This window comes from Mandrillus leucophaeus, unplaced genomic scaffold (genome assembly GCF_000951045.1).
Source record: "Mandrillus leucophaeus isolate KB7577 unplaced genomic scaffold, Mleu.le_1.0 Scaffold1181, whole genome shotgun sequence".
In the NCBI taxonomy this organism is placed as follows: Eukaryota; Metazoa; Chordata; class Mammalia; order Primates; family Cercopithecidae; genus Mandrillus; species Mandrillus leucophaeus.
The window spans coordinates 751,294-777,503 of NW_012100110.1; the positions used below are offsets into that span (position 1 = coordinate 751,294).

Consider the following 26,210-nt stretch of genomic DNA (forward strand, 5'->3'; position numbering starts at 1 on the left):
CTCCTTGAGCTGCTGTGGGCTCCACCCAGTTCGAGCTTCCCAGTGGCTTTGTTTACCTACTTAAGCCTCAGCAATGGCGGGCGCCCAGCCTCGCTGCTGCCTTGCTCTTAGTTCACAGACTGCTGTGCTAGCAATGAGGGAGGCTCTGCGGGCATGGGACCCTTTCAGCCAGGTGTGGGATATAATCTCCTGGTGTGCCGTTTGCTAAGACCCTTGGTAAAGCGCAGTATTGGGGTGGGAGTTACCCGATTTTCCAGGTGTTGTGTGTCTCAATTCCCCTGGCTAGGATAAGGGATTCCTCTCCCCTTTGTGCTTCCCAGGTGAGGCGATGCCTCGCCCTGCTTCAGCTCTCGCTGGTCGGGCTGCAGCAGCTGACCAGCACTGATTGTCCGGCACTCCCTAGTGAGATGAACTGGTACCTCAGTTGAAAATGCAGAAATCACCGGTCTTCTGTGTTGCTGGCGCTGCTAGCTGGAGACTGGAGCTGTTCCTATTCGGCCATCTTGCCCCACCCTCGATCTTTTTTTTTAATTTATCTAATTTTTTCCTTTCTAGTTTAGGAACTACATTTGAGCCTTCTGCATGGATTTCACCAACCATGGAACAAAAATATATTTAAAAAAAAATGGATAGTTGCATCTGTACTGACTCTTTTCCTTGTCACTGTTCCCTGTGAAAGTACTGTATAACAACTATTTATATAGTATTTACATTATATTAGGTATTAAAAGTAACCTAGAGATAAAGTATACAGGAGGATATTCATAGATTATATGCAAATATGACACCATTTTATATAAGAGTTTGAACATCTATGGATTTTTGGTATTCGCAGGGAGTCCTTGAACCAATCCTCCATGGATACCTAAGAATAAATGTATATACTTTTACTGGAAATTACAACATACATATTTGACTTAGAAGTACAGATAATATCAGTTCCTTAGACTATTTTAGTTCCATTTATGCCCTGCAACTCAAGTGCTATTTTTATGTAAATATTTCTAAACCCCACAGACATTATTATTGTTGTTTTAGTAGAGTTACTGGTCATCTAGATTTACCCACTTTTTAGCTTATTTTTATTCCTGTTCATTTCTTTTTGCATTTCCAACTTTATATCTGGGATTAATGGTTATTTTTGAAGGTCACCATTTAATATTTCTCTTACTGAAGGCTAATTCTCTCAGCTTTTGTTTGTCTAAAAATATTTTTATTTTACCTGTGGTCTTGAAAGATATTTTTGCAGCATATAGAACTTTAGGTTAGTAGTAATTTACTTTCTATACTTTGAATATATTGTTCCATTTTCTTTAGGCTTTTGTTATTGCTGTTGAGAAGTCATTATAATCTTACTGTTTCTTTGCAAGATACTTTTGTCTGTAGCTCTTTTAAACATCTTTTCTCCTTCTTTTTCTCTCTTCTGGCTAGGTGTATTTTTCCTTTTATTTATTCTTCTCAGGATTTGTTGACCTTGAATTGTGGATGGATGTTTTTCTTCAATGTTTTGAAAATTCTCAGTCATTATGTATTCAAATTCATTTTCTGTCTTCTTCTGGAATTCTAAGTAAATGTATATTGTACCCTTTTCTAACTATATCTTCTGTATTTCTTAACTTTTCTTCCCTATTTTTCACTTTCCTTGTTTCTATTTTACATAGTTTTACATAGATACTTTTTACATAGTTTCTTCAGATCTGTTTTCCAGTTTATATCTTTCTTGAACTGGGCCTAATATGAAGCTAAACTCATTTATTAAATTCTTTTGAACACTATTTTAAAATTATAGAATATTCATTAAAAAACCTGCATGTTGCTTTTTATAGTTTCCAGTGGTCTGCTAAATTTTCAAGCTTTATTTTTATGCCTTTGAACAAAATAACTGTAGTTTTATAGACTACATTTGCTCATTCCCACATTACATGTCCTTTTGGATGTTTCTGTTCCTTGTTTTGCTGTTTCTTCCTCACACTGCATATGTCCTCATGTGCTTGATAATCTTTGATTGATTGGTGGACATTTTATTTGAAACATTATTTATAGAAATTATTTGAAGCTAGGGATGATGTTATCTTCCTCCAGATATTTTCATTTGCTCTCCTAAGCCCCTGGGGGCACTAACTTTCCTAGATTATTTTTATCCAGTTTTAGAGCTTAAGGTTTTTTATGAGCTACTGGAGACTGGAGGCCAGTCTGCAGTTCTTGCAAGGGCTGTTTTATTTTAGGATTACCTGTGTTCTTAGGGTGGAGCTCTGACGATCCCAGCCAAAAGTACCAGAGTCCTTATACTTAGCAGGTCCTGGCATGGAAATTTAAATCCAAGCTTTGTGAGCTTGTACTCTGGTATGCAAATACTCCCAAAGCAAATGTGGCCCTGAGTTCAGGACTCATCTCTCTAGATTTCTGTCTTTGCCTAACTGTTGTCCTATAGTTACTTACTATCTTGTTTACTTTCTGATACTTTTCAAGTTTTTTTTTTCCTTTTCGTTTGCTTTGTGATTTGATTTTTGTTCAACTTTTTAAGTAGCCATTAGTGGGAAGGTTAGTCTGAATCACCTAGTCTGTTGTTTTTAGAAGCAGAAACACCTAACTTTATGTTCTTCACATATGGTTTTACCATCCTGTTCCCTCTATTTGATTTTAGAGAGATTCCCTTTTTGCCCTATCCAATGTAGTAGCTCCTAACTACATATGACTGTTGAGCACTTAAAGTGTAGCCAGTTTGAACTGAGATGTGCTGTGAATGTAAAATATTACCAGATTTCTAAGACTTACTACAAATAAAACAATTTAAAATATTTTGCTAATAATTTTTATAATTGCATATTAAAATAGTATTTTAGCTATGTTAGGTTAAATAAAAATATTATTAAAATTAATTTCCCTTGTTTCTTTTTACTTTTTAAATGTAATTTTTGAAATTTTTAAATTACATATGTGGCTTGTGTGTGTAGTTTGCATTATATTTGTGTTGGATGGTGTTTGCTATGTAATAAAGTAGTTAAGAACATAAGATCTGTGGCCTGGATTTGATTCCTGCCTGTACTATTTACTAGCAGTGTAATCTTGGGCTACTTGTTGAGCTTCTTGCTTTAATTTTCTCTTCTGTAAAATGAGAATAATAGTAATACCCATTTCAAAGATATATTGCGAGGGGAAGATAAAAGATGTAAAGCAGTCAGCACAATGAATAACTTTAAGTGTTGATAAAAATTTAGCCATTATTTATGTTTTTGTTACTATCGTTTATGTTATTATAGTATCAGATTTTATACTTCAGTGGGTTTTTTCTTTCTCTCCCTCAAAATTTTCCACATTACTCGTAGTAATAGAGTTCTCAGCTGGCTACTGTAATTTGACTGGGGACAGGCATATGTACAAATTATATAAGAGAGGAAGATGTCACAAATAAATACTCATTAAGTTTGACTGTAGAAAATTTTTAATGCTGCTCCAAGATAATATTACCTAAAATATTTCTGTAGACTGGCAACTATACAACCAAGCTTTATAATTATGGTCCAGAAAGGAGTCACACAGCCAGGAAATGGTGGTGTGTGGCAAACAGTATTGTTCTGGGACTTGAGGCCTGGGCTGTAGTCCTAATTCAGTGAGATGACATGCAGGACTGGCAGCATGTGGAGAAATAGGCACTGTGTTTATCTAGGCTCCAGTTTCCTTATTGTAAAATTGTGAGATTGGATTAGATGCTCACCTATGCCGTTGTATAATTTTAACATATTAATACCTACATTTCACATATTTTGAATCTACAGTTTAATTATCCTTAGGTTTTTGAGCTCCTATTAGAATGGTAAGAGACTGAAGATAAGGTTACAGGAAGTATAGAGTTATGGTAAGATAGAGGTGCAGTTTTTTCACCCAGAAAAGCCTTACAAGATGCTTTAGGTTGTAACTAAACTATTTTTTTTTCTAGAATTGACTTTAATTTTACTACAGTAAAATGGAAACTTTAGATTGTATGATATTAAGATACTATATAGATAGGCATTATGATTTTAGTTTAGTGGAAAGATTGCTGGCCCTATAGGAATACCTGGGTTTTCAACCCCAGTGTCGCCACTAGATAACCAAGTAAATCCTAAACAGATTTTTTTTGTTTTGCTTTTTCTATATGTAATAATTTGGACTATAGTAATATAACACCTCACTCAGAGTATGCACTTGAAAAATTAATTAACATGTACTGGTCTGTCTACTGTATAGGATTTGCATTAATATTGTGAAAACACTTTAGGGGAAAATAATTTAAAATATATGAATAGACATATAACTTTTTTGAAACATCTTACTTTGATTATGTTTGCAAATTTGTCCTATTTAATCTTAAAGGGATAGTTTCTTTGTTTTCAAAGTATAGACCATTGAGAAAGAGGGAAAGCTCCCTGGTATATTTTATGAAGCTAGCACAACCTTAAACCTGTTAAAGCAAGTTTAAACCTAGTAAAGATAGTATAAATACACAAACTGTGTACATGCACACATGTGTATACACACACACACACACCTGTATGTGCTAAAGTTTCAGATAAAATACTAGCAAATGAATTCAGCATTGTGTTTAAAAATTATGTATATAGACTAGAAAGGATTTATTCCAGGAATATAAAGATGAGTCTACACTACAAAATCTATACATAATTCATTACAGCAACATATTAGAGGAAAATTTATGACTAAGCCAGTAGGTATTTCTCAAAAAGAAGGAAAATCATTTGATAAAAAAAATCTAACAACTTCATTCATAGGGCAGTGCAGAGTAAAGCAACAGTGAGATGACATGCAGGACTGGCAGCATGTGGAGAAATAGGCAATCATACTTTGATGCTAGTGTGAAGTGTTACTGCTTTTTGGGAAAAAAACAATAGCTTCTGAAATAAAAATGCACATTATCATTTGAATATTCCTGTTTCTGAGAGTCTTTCCTACACAAAATAACATATTAATATTAGTATATACTAGAATAATATATACTAATATAGTAAATTAGGACTTATATGCAAGGATATTTGTTTCATAGTTTGTAATAACTAAAAATTGGAACACGAATGACTGTTGATCACCGAAGGAGTGATTGAGTAAATTCTTCTGTACTTACACTGTGGAATATAGTGTAACCATTGAGCAGGAGGGATGGTATTGTTGAGTATGGAATGACAAATTATAGATTACTGTGTATAATGTAATCCATTTTTTTAATAAAAAGGGAGAAGCCTTATATATGTTAAATGTGTGCATGAACCGTGAGAAATGTGTGGGAGGATTGGGTTAAGAGGGGGTGGGATAGGTGAAGTGAGAAAATCATTTTTATTTCATATGCTTCTGTAGTGTTTGATTTATTGTGAAGAGCATTTATCTTTGTATAACCACATTTAATGAAGGAAAAATGCTAAATAAATTCAAAGTATGAGCATGTGGTTTCTAAAGATGCTGGATTTGGCCAGCCAGAGACATGGAAAATGTAAAAGTATTATGCTACACCTTCTATTTTGGAGATATTTGTAATAATTTCCATCCACAACTATTATAACATTACTTCTGAAAAGAAAGATACTTTATACTAAGAAATGGTGGCATTAATGATTTTTTCTTTTATAGCAACTCCGATCCAATATCCGAGAAATTGAGAAACTTTGTTTGAAAGTCCGAAAGGATGACCTAGTACTTCTGAAGAGAATGATAGATCCTGTTAAAGAAGAAGCATCAGCAGCAACAGCAGAATTTCTCCAACTCCATTTGGAATCTGTAGAAGAACTTAAGAAGCAATTTAATGATGAAGAAATTTTGCTACAGCCTCCTTTGACCAGATCCATGACTGTTGGTGGTAACGTATTGTACTAAATCTTATTCTCAATCACAGTAATGCAGTTAATTAAAGCTCACCTCCTTGAGTAGATACTGAATTACCTATAGGTCTTCAAGGATCATTCGCTATCCCAATATGCTAAATGCTTGGACCCTGATCAGTGTTCCCGGAAATGTGTACCCTGGATATTTTGCAGAATAAAAAACTTGAGGTTATGTTTATGGAGTGGATTTCAGGGCAAGTACCCATTTGTCTATTTATTGAAGAGAAATTTAAATATATTTCCTAAGGGATAATGTCATTCTTGTGTGCAGAGTACTCTTCACTCCTTTCCAGGTGCAGGGGTGACCTCTTCAGGCATGCCTTTTTTTCTTAAGCATTCTGATTTTCAGAAGGGATGTTAGATCTATCTTTCAGCCAAGTTCTCTGAATAACTGACAACATTAAGTAATCTACAATGGGAGTCAAGCCATCATCTTCTGTGAAGTGATACTCTAAGAAACAGCCCTGTGAAATTTGTCATTACATCTCTTCTAAGGATGTGATTGATAATTGCCGATCACATTATAATGTCTTTAACTCTGAAAATATTCTTGGCTTAATACATAGCAGTACTTCAAAGTAGTTGGTCTCTTTTTTATCTTTTGGGTATTCAGTGGAATAACTGATAAGGTTTTCTTACTTAAACTGTTTACTAGAAAGCTTAGAGCCAAAATTTTTAGCCACCAAAACTCAAATTTTTAAACCTATCCCAGCTTTGTTTTATAATTACTGCCCTTGTTTTCCTTTTTGTTTTAGTGTTTCTCTTTTATTTGTAACTTGTCTCATCTTGTTATATTTTATAAATCTAAGCTGCCTTTAATCCTTGTGGAAAAGGCAGAGTATAAGTCATTTACAAATTAGAATAGAATCTTAGAGATGTTACACCTGCCCATTTTTTCTTTTTTTATTTACTTAGGGCACTCCTGCATCACTATCTCCAAAGCCAGATTATTTTTTAATTGTATATTTTCAGTGCTAATGATTCAGTAATTTTTAGAGAGATTAAAAAAAAAAAAAACTTTGGAAGGAACATTTAGGCCACTAGTCAGAGTTTCTGGGTAATCTTGCTTTTGTCGTAGCCTTAGTACCTAGCACAATGCTTGGCATATAGTGGACCATTCAGAAATATTTTATAAACATAAATACATAAATATCTTTTTAGAGATAATTTTGTAATTTCACATGTGCTGTAATCACCTCACTCAGAGGATAACAAGTACCGTAAATGTTTTTGAGAGAAGGAGATGCTAGCACTCAGTCCTTGGTTGAAAAGTATTTGGAAAGAATGCTTTTTGATAGTTTGTAATTACCACTTCGTTATTCTGTTTATCTATAGTTATTGCTGCCATACTGGTGAGGTTGAAGGCTGTTTTTATCACTTAGTGCAAACTGATGCTTTATGTGCACATGTGGGGTAACTGGGTTTTATAGTTCCATGTGATTAAGGACCCATCTTATGTACTCAGACATTGTGATAGTTTTTATGGTAATAATAACGGTGAAGATAAGCTGGATTTTCTGGAAAGAGTAACTAGCATCAGTCTCTTTGCTACTTAGCTTTGAATTGCCTATCTCTAGCAATTCCCCTATCAAACGAAAATTTGGAGTTCTATCTGAGAATTTTCTCAAAATATGTTAATATCCTAGTACTTGCTTTAATTTGCATTTTATTATTGCATTATTTGTGTTACTACCAGTAGAACTGTTTGGGATCAACAACTTTGGGCTTATATATCATCAGAGGAATTGGGTGATTATTATTAATAGAAAAAGGCAGTTTACCCAGTTTGCTGGCAAATAAACTTTCTCCATAGGAAGCTGATTGATATAAAAAAAAAAAGTTCGGCAGATTTTGAAGAAGTATGTGCATAAAGGAAATGGAAAAAATTGGAGCAGAGCCAGAGGATGAGGGAGAAGAAATAGCAGGTGAAATTCACTTCCCAATTCTTTTGATTCTCAAACTTTTCAATTCACCAAATGGGCTACTAAAGACCTAATTACTAGGAGAAAACTAAAAAATTAAATCTCTGTAACTAGTATTGATTTGATTGAAACAGTCATTCTATTAATAAAATCAATACCTAGGTTATACCTAAAACAGTGTATAGAATTTCGAATTCTGAACAGTCTACTTGTCATAGTGTGCTTTCACTATGAATCCACTGCCAACATAAAGCAATTAAAAAACTGCTGTCTCACCAAGTGCCTGAGTATTTCACCAAGTGTGAGAGTTTCTACTATATTGCCTCAAATCCAGAAATATTATTAATAAATAATCAAGAGGATGGAAAGGAAATGAATAGTGAAAAGAAAGGAAGTAACTAATTTACGTAAGACTTTAATAGTGGGGTAGGAATTGAGTTTGCTCCATATTTGATCTTCTTCTAGCTATAGACTGTTTTTTGTCATTCTACATGTTTTTATTCTATGCTCTCCAGTTTTTCCTTATTTTTGCTTTAGATACTCATTATAGTAGCAGCAGCCTATATGGAAAATCTGTTTTATTGCATAGAAGTTAAGTGCCTTAAAATACTTTTTACTTTACAAATTCAATCTGATTCTAAATAAATAGATTGGAAACATCAGCAGAGATTCAGAAGCAATGTTGCCACATTTCCATGAGTAAGATCAAAAATACAAAAATAGTTTTTCATTCACAGATAGAAATAACAAGTAGAATAGGATGTTTTATGTTCTCTGGAGAATGAAAGAAGCTTATTAAGTTTAGGGAGAAGCTGTGATGATTTTGCTGTTTCTTTTGTCCAGATTCTGAGAGTTCCTAAAGCAAATCTTCTCTGCCAATCTTCTTGATCTGAGAAACTCCCTTCTGTCTCACTTGTGTGTCTGGTTTCACTTTTAGCATATTGCTTTCCACCCAAGTGAAGTGAGGAGCATCCAAATCTGATTTGTATTTAGAAAGGTGATTCAAGTCATACAGAGTGAATCAGTGCTTCTCTCCATTTTTGTCTTTCTTTACTCTCAGGACACACACTTCAGTAGTGCAAAAGGAACAGAATCTTATTACATTTTAAACAAATATTCACAAAAGAAAAGAATATAATCTTAAAACTGCTGGGAACTTCAGACCAGCATATTGAATTTGATGAAATTTAGATTTTTATCACAGGTATGTACATGTACTGAAGAGTTTTGTGAAACATGTAGATGGTTTGTATTATATGATTCAGAAGATGTATTTTCTATTGGTTTTAATTTTTTTTTAAAGTCTTCATTCGCAGCTAAGCCATGCTTAGAAGTAATTTTATTTTGATAGATAGGCTTATGTAGATGATCAGCAAATTAATTTCACTATTTTTAAACTATCAGAACTGGAAAATATTTCAGCAATGCTTTTGAATTAATTTAGATTTATAATAAAACTTTTTCTTATGTGGTGAAGTTTAGTGGAAGTTTTTTATATATTATTCTTGGTAAAATCATTGCTGTTCATAAGTGGAGAAAGAGGGAGAGAATATTTGGATGTGTATAAAAGGGAAAAGTCTTATGTTATTTCGTTTATTTCTCACTTCAACTAAACCAACAATAAGGTTTTAAAACCAATTCTGGGGTTTAAAAAACAGTGGTGAGTGATAGGTCCTATGTTCTACTTGCCCTTTATGCTTCCGGTTTGTGTGTGGGTGGGAGTACCTGAGATGATTATGTTATATGAAACAGTTGCAGTTTTTTACTTCTGTAGACAAATCTAAAGTTCTTCAGCCTTCTTTCCTGAAACTATAATCTATCTCAGTGTTTTGCCTTATCATGTCCCTAGCAGTTTGTAAAAGTTCAAAGTCAAAGGATCATCACTGAGGTAGTGATTTTAAATGCAAGCTGGAATAAATGAATTATGGAAGTTGTAGAAATGAAAAGATTTCCTTTAATTGATAGTCATGCCTTGAATTGATTAGCGAGGTTTAGAGTTTTAAGTTTACATCAGGGTTTTTTCTGAAAGAGAACAGACCTCTTTGTTCTAAGACTCTATTTGAACTAAGATGCATACGTAGTTTGGTTTCAAGTGAGACGTAAATGACTTAAACATTTTTATTCTTTACTGAGGGAAATCTTTTATGTTTGTTTAAAATGTCAAACATTTCCCACCCGTTATTTTTTAGATTAAGTATTAATATATAATAATCTGTCCTCATTTTGTTGCGTACCCTCGCAAACTTCATTTGAATCCTGTTTAATAGTACATAAATTATGGCTTTAAAAAATATTTGGAGTGGTCATAGTTATAAAGTTCTCCTTTATATTTGATCTGTTAATAACAATGAAGTTATCATTATTCATCATAATGTTAAAGAAGTGTAAATACCTGGAAATGTTAAGTAGAAGAAAGGCTATAGAGTAATTCATTTATCTTGGTTGAAGTGAAAATGAGAGTGTCTTTATGGTGATAATGTAAAGCGTAGAGTAACTATTTTAAGCATTTGTAAAAAATCATTTAGAGCTTTTAAAATATTGGCTATTTGCCGTCATGTTTTAATGTAAAACTTACTCTGTATCACCTGCCTTTGCTCTTCCTTTAAGTTAAATAAATATATTCAGATAAGATTAAAAACACTGTCAGTCCTGATAAATCTACAAATTACTTTTTAGTCCATTGACTATGGTCTTCCTAAACAATTGAAACACTTTTCCTAGAGAGGTAAAGCATTCATAGGCTTTAAAGGTAAAATAGTAATACAGTTTTATAAAATACTATTTTAGTTATAGGTTTGGCTGAAAGGGTCATTGAGAGAATATGAACTTAGAGTTATAATTGCTTACTTTTAGGAGTAGATCAGGTGCCACATGTCATCATGGCATTTCTCTGCTTATAACACTTCAACAGCTCTCCTTGGTTTGCCAGATAAAGTCCAAAGTCTTAAACTGGTCTGCAAGGCCCCTCCTGACCATCTGTAGGCTTATACTTGTAACTTGTCTTTTACTTCTTGCTTTGGTACCATCAAACTGCTGATTTACCTGCCTACATTGTTTCTTCCTTGAGGGCCTTTGTTCATACTGGTTTTTCTACCTAGAATGTATATTCTTCTCTTCTTTGCCTAGTAACATCAAGTTTTCTAGAAAGGCTTCCCATGAGCTGCATACCGTATCAAACTGGATCGGACGCCACCCACATGGAACTCTCATAAAATACTTATGTATATATGTCTGATTCTAGGTAGATACCAATGCAGTCTCCTATTGTTTTATGATTTCTTTTTGTATGTCTGGCTCTTCTAAAATATAAGTTACTTGAGAGAATGTACTCTGTGTTAATTACTTTTTATCCCTGGCACCCTAACACAATACTCAGTGGGTGCTCAGAAAATGTAAGTGGTAGGTGTTTTGAGCTTGAAGTGAACGGGAGACAGTGGACCTTCAGATCTCTTGTTTCCATTTCTACTGTAACTATCCTAGAGCAGATCACCATCATGTTACACTGGATATATTGGAAAGCCTTCAGAGTGTTTTTTGTTTTTGTTTTTGTGTTTTTGTTTTTGTTTTTTTGAGACGGAGTCTCATTCTGTTGCCCAGGCTGGAGTGCAGTGGCGTGATCTTGGCTCACTGCAACCTCCACCTCCCAGGTTCTAGCAATTCTCCTGCCCCAGCCTCCCGAGTAGCTGAGATTATAGGTGCATGCCACCACACCAGCTAACTTTTTGTATTTCAGTAGAGATGGGGTTTTGCCATGTTGCCCAGGCTGGTCTCGAACTCCTGATCTCAGGTGGTTTTTTTAGTTTCTAATTTTGTCACCTTTCAACTTCATCCTTAATGTGTTTTTCACACGGCAGCTATGGTTTTCTCTGTAAATCTAAAATCTGATTATGGCACCTTCCCAGTAGTCTCCAACTATTATTAATAGTAACATATTGATCTTTTGTGAAAAACAAAACTGTTTAACATAGTTTACAAATGCCATGAATAATCTCAAAGTAGATTTCCAGCCTTAAACTTTACTTTTCTCCTTATCACAGTCAGCTATACTGAACGTTTTTCAGTCCCTAAGCATATGCACATACTGTTCTCTCTGACCTGAATACTCTTTGCTTCTCCTTCCACCCCTGCACCAGTTCACCTATATAGTAATTTCTGTTCATCCTCAGGCTTCAGCTGCAGAGCCTTCTCTGACCACTCTCCCCATCCACAAGTCTAGGTTAAATACCTCTCATCTGTGCCCATGTAGCACTCTATACTTGCCAATGTTACAGTTCTTATTAGACTATACTGGCTGAACTTGATGATTAATATGTCTGTATCGTGCATTTTATAATAAGATCTGTTAATAATAGCAGCAGCAGTAACTAATTTATTGAGCACTTATACTTTATATATAACCCAGGTACTGTGCAAAGTGAATATCACTTTATTTTACAAATGAGAAAAACCAGCCAAAGAGATGAAATACCCAAAGCAAACAGTTAATAAATAGCCAAATCAGAATTCTCCCAAGTCTTTCTGACTAGGCCCAGGCTTCTAACCACTATACTATGTTGCCTCCTCCGAACTGTTTTTATGGTTTAACATTGTGTCTACAGCACCTCAGCACACTGATCAGCAGGTAGTAGGCATTTAATAAATGTCAACTCAATGAATGAATGATTGGTAAAACCAATATGAGGAAATAAAGACTTGAAGGTAGATTTTAAAGTATGAATTAATTCATCATCATGGTGGTGTTTAATGGGGAAAGTCCTAGTGGGTTGATGACTTTTTAAAACTCAAAAGAAGTAGAAGCAATGGAGGCATGGGCCAGAAGATTGACTCTGAGGAGAAGAGTAGTGACAAAAAAGACACATATGGGAAGAATGTTTGGTGACAATCTTATTGTTACCAATAGTGACTGATTATCATTAATAAAAACATATTACTTCCCTGCTTTCAACACCTTCTGTATCTGGTATTTACACTGAAATAGCCAAATCGGAGTTTAAGGATGGAAAGTATTAAACCTATTTATATAGGTACGTCTCCTTGGAACATTGGCCAAGTAGAATAGTTTTCCTTTGGTGCTTCTTCCACATCTAGCCCTAGTTATTCAGATTGGATAGATGATATTTGTAGCCATTTTTTAGATGACTGTGTAGGTTAAAAAATATGTGTGTAAGCTTGGTGTCGTGGCTTATGCCTGTAATTCTAGCATTTTGGGAAGCTGAAACAGGAGGATCAGTTGAGGCCAGGAGTTCAAGACCAGCCCGGGCAACATAGCAAGACTGTGTGTCAATTAAAAACAAAAAAGAAAAAATTTAAGAAAAAAAAAATGTGTTAACTAATCTGGGGAACAAGCTGTCCCATGGATAATTTTTTTTTTTTTTTTTTTTTGAGACAGGATCTTGCTCTGTCACCTAGGCTGGAGTGCAGTGGCATGATCACTGCTCACTGCAACCTTGACCTCCCAGGCTCAAGTGATCCCCTCCACCTCAGCCTCCCAAGTAGCTGGGACTACAGGTGTGTGCCACTACACCTGGCTAACTTTTTAATTTTTTTGTAGAGACAAGATCTCACTCTGTTGCCCAGATGGGTCTTGAACTCCTGGGCTCAAGCAGTCCTCCTGCCTCAGCCTCCCAAACTGCTGAGATTATAGGTGTGAGCCACTGCACCCAGCCAAATTCTATTTTTGCAGAATAATCAATTTCCTTTTAGCCTAAGTTTAGAGAGCATTTAACATGGCATTTGTTTTATGAAATCAATTTATGTTATCTTCTTTCTAACAAAGCAAATAAACTCTAAACATGGGGTTATTATGTTCATCCAGGAGCATTTCATACTACTGAAGCTGAAGCTAGTTCTCAGAGTTTGACTCAGATATATGCCTTACCTGAAATTCCTCAAGATCAAAATGCTGCAGAATCGTGGGAAACCTTAGAAGCGGTATGTTAAAAATATTTTCTTTTTGGTAGTTGTGAGGCATAAAAGTAACTTCCTCTCCCTTTCTTTTAAAGGACTTAATTGAACTTAGCCAACTGGTCACTGACTTCTCTCTCCTAGTGAACGTAAGTATATAACTGTTTTGGATGCAGAATTGTTGGATTATTAGAATGAGAAGCTTTTATAATCACTAGGCTTTTAATTAGAATTTTAATAGAACTTAGACTTTTTAAAACTGGTATTAAGCCATAGATAGAAGTTTAACTGCTCTCAAATTCCAGATTAATTCAATAAACTTATATTAAGCACTTGTTATATACAAGCACTGTGTTAGATGCTTAACATTGAGGGTGTGATCAGGTTGGATATAGAAATAAATGAAGCCCATTCTCTGCCTTTGAAGATTCTTTTTTTTTCTTTGAGACGGAGTCTCACTCTGTCGCCCAGGCTGGAATGCAGTGGCATGGTCTTGGCTCACTGCAACCTCCGCCTCCTGGATTCAAGTGATTTGCCTGCCTCAGCCTCCTGAGTAGCTGGGATTACAGGCACATGCCACCATGCCCAGCTAGTTTTTGTATTTTTGGTAAAGACAGGGTTTCACCATGTTGGTCTGGCTGGTCTCGAACTGACATGATCCACCTGCCTCAGCCTCGCAAAGTGCTGGGATTACAGGTGTGAGTCACCACGCCTCGCCTCCTTTGAGCATTCTGCAGTGAGTGGAGATAGGCCCGGACCCCAGAAACTGAGCTTTCAAGCATGATGGCTAAATGCAAAAGCAAGAATGAAGAGAGGTATTATCAGCTCCAAGGAAAAGCCTTTAATTCCAAAGGAAGGAGGCAGGAGTCATGAGGTGGAAGCATTAAGGATAGCTTCACACAGGTAGACAGTATTTGTATGAGCCCTGAAAAATGAGTAAATGTCCACAGGGGGAAGTTATGGAGTATATTTGAGAGGCTGAACAAAGACATGGAGTAGAGAAGTGTATGGCATGTTCCAGAACGATAAGTACTGCAGTATAACCAAAGCCTAAGGCACCATGGGCAAGCAAGGTGGGTGAGGGCCGGATTGTGATGGCTTTGAATGCCATGCTAAAGAATTTGAACTTTACTTTGTAGGCATTAAAAAGCCTAATACTGATTCTTGAGCAGGTTAGAGTCATGAAATTCAGTCTGTGCTTCAGAAAGATCACTGTTGGCTTTGTGAATAATGGCCTAAGAGAAGAGGAGGTCATGGAAAGGAAGACTGGTTAGGAATCAATTGCAAGAGTTCACCTGGAGCAATGACAATACCAGTGTAAAGGTAAAGGACAGCTGAGAGATATTTCTGGGAGAAGTATTAACAGAAATTGGAGGAAGATGGAGTCAAAGATAAGGAACATTGTCTTTATTCTGCATAATTGGGTGTCAGTGATACTGTTAACATAGATTAGGAAGCACAAAGTCAATTTGGTGGGAAAGATAGATTTTCCATCATTTTTCTGAATTGTTCTTATTTGTCTTTCCCAGGAGTTTCTGCTTGCAGTTCTGTCTAGGTTTAGTTCTTTGTTCCTGATCAAACCATGATTTTGGGGTTGTTTATCTTTGAATTATGGTTTCCCTGAAATCTAGTTTTAAATGAGAAGTTCCTAGATCACACAGTCAGAATTGGAATGGTAAAGGACTGAAGAGGCCAACCAGTCTAATCCCTCTACTCTTGCCCCAGTGTCTCAAATAAATGGTCTTTTAGCCTCTTTTGGAACAATTATAGCATAAGGATATTGATACTTAAACCATTACATTTGGAGGGTCTAACTCTTAGAACAGTTAGAGTTAAAAGTATCTGCCCTATAATAACTTCTTTTTGTCATTTTTAACCTCTAAAGCTACATACTGAACAAATGTTGTCTTCTTTCCATATGAAAGTTTTTCAAGGTTTTGAAACCATCATCCTTCCTCACTCTATCCCACCCCACCATATTTTCTTCTCTTCAGAACCCTTGCTTCTTTTGCATTCCTTCTACAATATAATTTCTAGGCTTCTCAATACTGGCTTCTTACTCTGCTTATGTTCCGTATTCTGCATATTTTCTTGAAATGCGTTACCTAAAATAGAATGCAGTAAATTGAATTGCTTCTGGATGCCTCTAAGTTAGAAGAAGCAAAATATTTGAAGTTTCTAGATTAGGTATCTGTACAATATTAATATGCTCGCAAACAGAAGGAAATAATAGAACAAGAATCCCAAAATATCTGTTGTTTCAGAATCAATATTTATTCAACTATTGTAAACTAATAATTGCTGAATCCAGTGCAGTTTGTAAAACCTATACATGTATGGTTACACAAATATATACACTTGCCAAAAGTCATTGATCTGTACACATAAAATGTGTTTTAATGTATGTAAATTATACCTCAATAAAGCTGATTTTAAAAAACAAACTACACATGTACAAAGTTCTTAATACAAACACATTTCTTTTCTACTGGGATAGGCACATAAAAGAAATATTAAAGGTTTGTGACCATATGATAGTTACATGTTGGATTACATTATGTAAGCAACTCATAACCTCTAATCTAGGGGAGATTTGTGCAGGAAAACTCTGGCTGTACCCACAGCTCTATACAAATGTCCTATTTATAATAATCTGTATAAGTACATGAGACAAAATACTAATAAGCAAAAGCTCAAAGGAGAACCCCTGATTATTATTCCCAGGGTGACTAAGTTCTCATGACCACATGGCCAAGGATTCACAGAAGCTCTATTTAGGCACAGAATGACCTGGGAACATAACCAGAGTGACCACATCCTTTCATTTTCATCACATGGACATGATGGCATCTAGACAAATTAACCCTGTATTTAAGGAACACTTTCTATGTGCGTAGCACTGTGCTAAGCTCAATGAGGAACAGGAAAAAGCATTTAAAAAAACTTACAAGATAGTAGTAGTGGTTGCACAATATTGTGAAGGTACCTATTGCCACTGAATTGTACACTTCAAAATAGTTAAAATGCTAAATTTATGTTATATTTATTTTACCACTATAAAAAGAACTTACAAAGCCATTGACAGATCAAGGTATAGTTCAATAAATGTTAATAAATTAATATCTACTAGGTACCCTGCTCTATTTTTCTTCAACCTTTGTTGTTCAGGTGCCCTATTCTCTTCCTATAACTTTGTAACTAGCCCTATTTCTAGTCAAGGAGAATTTAAAGAACCCTGGGCCAGTAGTTCAGTAACAACTCACCCTTGCTGCTGGTCTGTTTTGACTTCTGCCTTTTGCCTTATTCCCTGTGGTTTTTGTAATCCAGTTTTACCCTGGAAATGTAAAAACTGGTTGCAATGGATTAGATCAGATTCCTTCATTTATTACCTACGTGACCTTCAGGATGTTGTTTGACAGCAATGAGCTTTATAACATTGATGGGAGGACTAAATGAGATAATGTGTATTATTAAGTACTTCCCATTCTCTTCCCTTCCACTGACTCCAACTGCATTCCCCTTTTATCCTTCCTTTATTTTGATTCCTTGTTTGGCTCCTTGCAAAAATTCTACTTTTTCCATCACTATTATCCTTAGGCTAAATTTTAGTACTGGAATTCCTTCAGTACCTTTCCAACTGCTGAATCCTTTGATAGCAACATCCTACATATCTACTCTGCTTATTGCTTACTCAAGGCCAATATAACCACTTATTTTGCCTATATATCATAGTATTTGTAAGTTTGTTTCTGGGCCTTTTTGTATATATGATTGCATATGATTAAGGAGTATATAGAATATATCATAGGAGTTTAGAACCAGAATAGCTCAATGTGAACAGGATTGGTCAAGATCTAAGATTAGAACTTGGCCTGGAAGGCTGGCTGGAATTTAGAGAGGAATAAATGGAAGTACCTGGAGTTTTGGTATTATCTTCTTAAATAAACTCATAGCTTTCCAAGAACCTTAAACTTTACAACTACTATCGGAACTCTCCAAGGAAGACCATTGTTAATGATATAAATGGATTTGGGGATTAATTTTTGAATGTATTATTATTGCTTGACATAGAGGATGCTAGGCCTACAAGTGTCCCCAACAGGCATTCAAGAACAAAACAATTCATTGGTTTTGAATTTATATTCCCAAATTGTATTCTGCTTGACAAGTATAATAAATCACAGTTTATACAGAAACTTAGGTACTCCTATGGCTGTTCATCAAAATTTGTTATGTTCAGGCCGATAGGGGGACTTAATTCAATGTTCTTTAAAATGAAATCCATAGACATATTCTTAGAGTCATTTGAGAATTTTTTTTTCTGTAAAAAGGGGTCTATATATTACTCTAGCTTGAGAAACACTGCAGTGTAATGATCTAAACACTTAAATATGGTTTAGCTCATTGTTAAAGGAATGCTGAGAACATATATGGGGTGCCAAACTATAAAATGGCAGGCATGGAATTTGAAGATTGTAAGATGTGGGAGGCCTAAGCAGATGAAAATAAACATGAACAAATCAGAAGCAAAACCTCAGGGGAGATTGATAGATAGAGGTGAGGAGGCTCCTGCACCACCGTTAATGTTTGGAGCTTGATTTCACAGGCTGGGACAGGGTTGTATATGTGTCCTTTGGTCCCACAAAAAGAGCCAAGGACATAGTGGACAGGTAGTGACCCAGTTCAGCTCCGTATGGAGTCTAGTTTGGCATTCTACTGATGGCGATGGACAACTCTGTGACAATAGTTTGCTGGCTAAATGTAACATTTATGGGGGTCGGTGAGTCCTCCTTAATCAAGAAGCAGAATTTGAAGACATGGGCAAAGTTTGAAGTTGCAAACCAAGCAAAATATGGACCAGAGAAAGGCAGATGTGCACAATCGAGGGGTGGCTATTGATCCCAGGATAAAGGCTGTCTGCCCTCTGCCTTCTCCCCACACCCCAGCCCCATATTTTAGCTTGCTTTCTGATGGCATGAATAATTACTTACAGATGTGGGCTACTCCCCAGAGTGGGTTGGGCCTCATCAAATGCTGGTGATTGCAATGATGGGGAACTTTGTAGTTCAAATAATTAGTGATCTCAGGATTGGTTTTTTTCTTGTGGTTGCTTCAGTTATTCCAAATGATTTTTATGAAAAAATATTTAAATTGTATTAAAGTTTTGCTTTAATTTTAAAAAGTCATAGAAATACAATATCCAACCGTTTTTAAAGGAAGGAACATTAAAAAGTATTTCCCTGAGGCTTTACGATTACACTTGGGGTATAGAAATGGCAATAATCCTGGCAGGCTCCTCCCTCTTGCTGGAATTATTTTGGGGCTGAAGGAAGGGAGACACATTGACTGTTTTTCTTCTACCTATCAACTCATCAACATATGACGGCTGATGATAGAGTTTTAAGCCTGTGATTTATCTGCTAGCATAGACTGTTTCAGGCAAGAGTGGAAAGTGTTGGGGGTGTCCTAAATAGAAACAATGATAGGGTGTCAGAAATCTAGACAAGTTGTATATTATTAGTGCTGGAACTTTTTCTTCTATGGGTCAGAAAAAGAAAGCTGACTTAAATAAGTTTTGCTATTGAGGAAAACAAAAATTGAATGAATGAATGCTAAAAGATACCTAATGTTTTAGTGTCCTAGAATTGTCAAGATTCAAAAGAAAAAGTTAAATATATTTTTTTGATAGAAAGATGAGAGTTAACACTTCCTTGGGGAAATCAGGATGAATTTTTCTATTTTTCCCCCTCACACTTTGCAAACACATTTTATCCCCACTTCAACTCTATGAAGGTGTAAGTATCATCATTCTCACGTGATAAATGAGAATACTGACACCTAGAGAGCTTGAGTAATTTGTCTAAGAGCACATAGTGGCATTTGCTGAGATATGAACACAGATTACCTGACTAAAGGTGATGCCCTTGATCTGAGCACATATAATAGTGGTTCTTAAAGTGTGAGAATTGTGGACTGGCAGCATCAGCATCACCTGGGAGCTTACTATCTCAGTCTTCATCTCAGGCCTACTGGATCAGAAACACCAGGGATGGGGCCCAGCAATTTGTGTTTTAAGAAGCCTCCAGGTGGAAGACTGAGAACCATTGTTAAACTTGTCTCTAACAGAGACATTCAAAGGAAAACTGATAAGGGACTTTCTTAGGGATTGTGTTAGAGATGTCAGGATAGTGGTGGAGAATATTGGAATGAAGGGATACCACAATGGCGAAGGCAGACATATTTTGTGTATGAGAAGGGAAGGAATATCAATAATGCTAAGAGGAAACAAACATGGGAAAAAATAGCTGTGTGGTTTGGGCTTCATGTTTTCAAATGAAATAATGGTTGGAATTAGAAAAGTGTTATTTGTATCTGCCTCAATATAAATGAATAGGCCAATTATATAAGGGCAATCAAACTCTTCAGGATTAAAGTTAATTATTTCACCCTCATTGTAGGTGGCATCTATCTAGGATCAAAGAGAGATTCTCTTTTTTCTGCACATTAAAAAAAAACAAAACCAAAATAGTCTGTAAACTGCGATAGTTGATTATATGTTGGCTTATACATTTGTTGTTTATACATTTGTGATTGTTGGTTTATACATTTACTAAATCTCATACTATACCATTAAAAGCAGTACTTGTTATATGTAAATTCTATCTAAGTAAAGTTGAATTAAAAATGGGAATGTGTTCCTACAGCAAGTAATGAGTTCGTGTCACTGGAGGTTTCTGAGCAGTGGTTCAGTAACCACTTGTCAGGAATGTTTTAGTAGGGCTTCGCACATCAGAGAGGAGACTGACCTGATGACCTCAACATTCCTTCTACCCAGAGATTCCATGAGTCATAGTTGCTGTTGTGCCAGCACAGGTGTTGCCATTTTATGTAGAATGCTTTATTAATATATTTGATCTGAAACATTTTAAACTGTCGTGATTTTACAATGTGTTAAGATATACAGGTATAAAGCACAGAACAGTGAATTCATTCACTGTTCCCTACTGCATATTACAAATGGAAAGATCTCATAGTAGATCAAACCATATTGTAGTCTTGTTCCGGAAACATCACAATTCGTATTTATTGGACCAAGGGCATTTTACTACTAAGGTAAATGTGCCTGATTTAAACTGAATCCTCAAAGAAGATAAGTTAGGGAGGTGTTTTGGGGTTTGATTTTTTTTTTTTTCCATCAAACCCAACATGACATGTAAATGATTATTTGGATTTTTTTTTTTTTTTCTGGAAAGTAGATTCATTTGGAGAATAATATGTTTGTATGTTTGAGTGAATTTTAGTGTGAGATGGTTTTTGCTGTAAAGTTGCCACCCTTTTATTACCTAATAATTAAGACCCCCCCCTTTTTTTATGAAAGTTAATTGGTCCTTTCAACATTGCTTATCAGATGCTATTAATGAACCACTATTAAGACGGCAAGGCTGCAGTACCCGGGGCCCTGATTACAGGAATTAAAATAGTGTGTGTTGACTCCCTGCTGCTCCCCAGCAGGACCGCTCACTCATAATTCCTTTGCATCTAGTCTCAGCAGGAGAAGATTGACAGCATTGCAGACCATGTCAACAGTGCCGCTGTGAATGTTGAAGAGGGAACCAAAAACTTGGGGAAGGTAAGATTCTGCTCCTGCTGACTAATCAATGGTACTCTGGCTCCCAGGAATCTCTAGTATTAACCCAATTGATCTGCTCTCTTCAATGTTGAGGGAACCAGCAATTAAGGAAATAAGGAAGAAATGACACATAGGTAGTGCAAGAAATCAATGTTGTAATATTCTACTCTAAGATTCATTCTATCAGGAGAGGAATTTCCTCAAAGAGAGAATAAACTGTAGCCCTGCTATAAGGTATTTGGTGTTACCAGGAAATATTTGCAGAGGGTGAAAGTGTAAGTATGTGACAGCACACGTGGAGTGGGACCATCTATTTTCCATAGGATGTTGCTTTTAACCCCAGGCACACAGCACAGAATAATCTCTGTGCAACATAAAAGCTTTGGGGGAAATCTGTGGCTGCCGAAACAGTTTAAATAAGCCAGCTAGATAGTTAGTGAATTGATTGTTTTGCAAGTAAAATCAATTTGTAGCAGTCCACTCTTTGTAGCTCAGCTCTCTAAGTTCTGAGATCTGGAGCAATTGCTGTACCTGTGGAATACTTTCTTTTCCCCCCTACAAGTACAGTCTGGAAGGTTAATTATGTACCAAGAGTTAAAGAGGCATTGCCAGGAGTAATGAGAGGAAAACACACATCACCACAGGCAGATATTCTCAACTCAATTTCTAAATTGAATTTTTTTTTTTTTTTTTTTTTTTATACAGGCTGCAAAATACAAGCTGGCAGCTCTGCCTGTGGCAGGTGCACTGATCGGAGGAATGGTAGGGGGTCCTATTGGCCTCCTTGCAGGCTTCAAAGTGGCAGGAATTGCAGCTGCACTTGGTGGTGGGGTGTTGGGCTTCACAGGTGGAAAATTGATACAAAGAAAGAAACAGAAAATGATGGAGAAGCTCACTTCCAGCTGTCCAGATCTTCCCAGCCAAACTGACAAGAAATGCAGTTAAAAACCAAACTTCAGGATTATTGGTGCCAACATGTGTATCCTAATGAGGATCTTTGCTGCTGTTGGACCCTCTGTCACCTTTTGGAACACAAGTATATCAAGATAGTGGCTACTGATGTTCAAGTGGGATTGAAGTGTGATAAGTGGATATATTTTGTTGTTTGCTGGGGTGTTCATGGAGATGTTAGAGATTGAGGCCCTGGGCTGAGGGTGTATAATGTATGTCAGCTAAGTTTGAAGACTGCCAAGGAGCAGATTTTCTCCCTGGAAATGTGAAAACTGAACCTCTAACTCTGATAAGGACTTGAGATGTGTAGAAACGTTGGGTTATGGAAGACTAGTTTCTTCCATAACCCTGAATTGGAGACCTTAAGGCTAAGTGTAGATTATTGAGGTTTGTTAGCAAGGAAAAGAATAAGAGTTCAGAAGCCTTTGTTACCGGATAGGGAAATCAGGGCCTAGTGAGGAGCACGGGTGGACTGCATAATGGAGTCCATTGGCGAACCCTATTGCAGTTTGGTCCAACTATATTTTCTGGTGAAGGAAATTAATGATGTAAGAAAATGAAAGAGGCTCAACTTCTCTTCCCAAAATCTTCTGGCTTCTGAACTCTTCCTCTGCCTCTCTTTAAATAAATAACACAATTTCAAATGGTAGGAGACTTATTAAGCCAGTCACCAAGCTTGGTCTGTCAGCCTGTCTCCTAACACCTCAAAGATCTTGTGCCCTGTGCCGCCCCTCCCTTGTAATTATGAAAAAGTTCTTTGGTTTTTGGGGTGAATTCTACCCATGTATAATGAGGAATTCTCTCATAACCTTTTTTGTCTTGTCTGTCATCTCTGTTCATCCCTTCCTATAACCTCTAGGTAAAAGGAAAAGAAAAAAAGAAATTTCCAGATATTTTCAACATTGTTAGAGTTTGGGCTAAAATGAGCAAGGAGAAAAAACCACCAAGAACATTTCCTGGGGCATGCTCCACTTTTGAGGGGTGATATATCTGCCAGAGAGGGGGTATCTGACCCAGTCTTCTTTTCAGCTGATCTCTGGGGGGAGCTGAGAACTTGCTTGCTACCTCATTTCTGTTACTACCGTCCTTTTCCCCAGACTTTTTATCTCCTGTGCATCCCTTTGCTTTCTATTGCTGCTGTTTCTTCCCCAAAATGGTGTACCCGTGCTTACCTTTCTCACATTCTGGACAATGATGAACAAAGACCCATGCAAGACTCAGACCCAGGGAAGGGTGTGGTGCTAATCTCAACACCTGACATTCACAGCAAGCATGGTCCAGCCCAACCACGTGTCTATCTCAAACTGTAGAAAGGCTTTAAATTTGGAAAAAAAGAATTTAAGATTATGGGCAGCTTCCCTCTGTTCCCCAATTCATTTAAAATAGGAGGGAATCACCTTTTGCCTTACTTACTCTTTTTTCTGAGCACAGGAATGGGCACCTACACCCCAGGTGGTGTGAGCTGTCTCTCTGCCAGGAGTTAAGGTTCATCAGGGGATTGGACGGTTTATCACTGCTTTCTTTCTGAGTTTACTTTTAGTAACTTTTATTGATGGCTACCTTTCATGTCCTTGTCTAAAGAGACTTTCTCTTTCATACTTCTTGAATCTCATCAATGAATTCCAGTGAAACAGCGCCATTTCTTAGTATCATTAAATAACTAGAAAGTAGCAAGTATTGCTCTCTGCTGCTTTATATCATTAACATATTAATAATACCAAGAAGGAAATATTTGAATAAGTATCAGATTCTGATCCAGTATCTGATACTGGACACCTGTGAGGCTGGGATAATTACTTTTGAACTACATCTCTTCTCTAGTTTCTGGACCTTGCTCTGTCCCTTTAACACAGGGTGATCAAACCTGAATGAGGATCAGAACTCACCCAGGCACTTACTAAAGCAAGATTCCTAAACCTCTGTTCCAGGGGTAATTCTGACATCACCAGTCCAGCATAGTCAGCTGAAATTATAAATCTAAGATACAGCTACATCAAGATTCAGCTGTGTCATTTAATTCTGAAACTCCCAGTATTCTACCCTTCTTCATCACTGCATATTACCCCACTCTTCCCCACCAAGTGGGCTATCCTTTCAGCCCACCAACTTAGTGGCAGCACTAGGGATTCATTATAAGGTAAGCCTGGTTTACATAAGGACCTGAAGGAGAAAGGAAGCCTGTATTTGAAGCTTACACTTTGTGTTGGTATCTCTCAATTTTACTGAGCCAGTGTGGAACACCACTGTATGTATTCATATAAGCCCTTGACTTTTACTGCTCATCAGGATTGGAATATTACTCTAGCGGTCTTCACATATAGGCAAGTTATAGTACTTTTAAAAAGTATCTCATTTCCCTATAATGGAACCTAATAGCCAACTTTTTCATAGAAATTGCTAGAAGAGTTTGATCAACTATGAACGATAGTGTTTATAAGCATAAAATAGTCAGTATGGCACAGAAACCAATCTTAAAATTGAATTTAATGTTTTATCGTATCAGATTAAATATCTTCTCCAATTCATGTCTTATTTTTACTACAACAAGTTAGAAAGTGGGAACACTTTGATTAAGGTCTTAAAATTTGTGGGCCCTCATTTGGATAAAGGCAGCAATCCTAAGGACTATTTTTTTTTTTTTTTTAACCTGAGAATTTCTCTGTAGAGCAGAGATTTTCAAACCTTTTGGCTGTAGCCCACAGTAAAAAACGCATTTATATCAAACGTTAGAATATGCCTAATGAACATTATGTACCATTCTGATGCTTTTTATATTTTCAATTTTTAAAATATGCCAGTTGCAACCCACTAAATTGATATCTACCAATGGGTTGCAACCCTTAGCTTGAAAAAAACACTCTCACAGAGGAACTGGAATTTCTTGAATATCTTCTGTTTGCCAGGCACTTTACCAGGCATTTTACAAGTAAGGAAACTGGGCCTCAGAGAAAATAATTTGCAGAGGTTTACTCAACTACAAAGGGGTGAAGCCAGGAATGTTAACTAGGTCTGTTGAGCTATAAAAACTGTTTTATGTCTCTCATACTATACTGCCTCTATACAAAATTGAGATGGGGGTCGGGGCAGGGGCTCATGCCTGCAGTCCCAGCACTTTGGGAGGCAGAGGCCAGAGGATCACTTGAGCCCAGGAGTTTGAGACCAGCCTGGACAACATAGTGAGACTCTGCATGAAAAAAATTAAAAATTAGCTGGGTGTGGCATAGCACACACCTGTGGTCCCAGCTACATGGGAAGCTGAAGTAGGAGGATCACTTGAACTCAGGAGCAGCCTTGGTGACAGAACAAGACCCTGTCTCAAAAAAAAAAAAAAAAAAAGGTCGTCCATTCTGCTTTACCAAACAGGCTTTGCAATGACACTTTCCATTCATTTGCATCTTTTTAAAAAACTTCTGATTCCTCACCGAGTGTCCAGCAGCCTCAAAGTTTTTAATGATAGCTGATGCAGACATACACAGTGTTCAATTTGGCCCTTAAACTATAAAATCAAGAGTATTTCAATCCATCCACCTGCCTACAAGTTTTCTTAATGTTTACTGGTTATAACCATTGTTTAAACAGTGCTTTTTATGTAATTTAAAAATAAACTTTAATGCTTTTTAAAACAAATTGATCATAATTCATAGATCAAATGATTATCCTTTAAAATGATACCCTTGGGAAATCATGTACTTACTGTAGTGATGCTAGTATTAATATTACTTAGACTAATTTTGAAACTGTTCTTTCAGAATTGCCTCCAAAGACATTTTGCAGACCATCCCAGAAAGGAGGGTATGATGGTGCTGTGTAGAACTGGCCAGAGTTCCTGGAGGATTCTGAGGTTATACTGAAACTCAGTGCTGTACAGGGAGAATTCCATGAGTCCAAAAACCTTTTGTGGGCTGCCTGCCTCCTGCCCTCCCTTAAGTGCTC

At 36.4% G+C, this 26,210-nt stretch overlaps 1 protein-coding gene across 3 annotated transcripts in view; it reads left to right on the forward strand.

Moving 5' to 3' along the window:
- STX17 (syntaxin 17) overlaps positions 1–25,904 on the forward strand; it is a 77,385-nt gene extending 51,481 nt beyond the window's left edge. For all 3 annotated transcript variants that reach the window (XM_011965235.1, XM_011965248.1, XM_011965242.1), the window contains 5 exons: positions 5,620–5,845; positions 13,608–13,723; positions 13,795–13,845; positions 21,240–21,326; positions 22,032–25,904. In XM_011965235.1, the coding sequence (XP_011820625.1) occupies positions 5,620–5,845; positions 13,608–13,723; positions 13,795–13,845; positions 21,240–21,326; positions 22,032–22,271 (720 nt within the window). In that variant the 3' untranslated portion in view covers positions 22,272–25,904. The remainder of the gene's footprint in view (positions 1–5,619; positions 5,846–13,607; positions 13,724–13,794; positions 13,846–21,239; positions 21,327–22,031) is intronic.
- Positions 25,905–26,210: the final 306 nt, after the last annotated feature.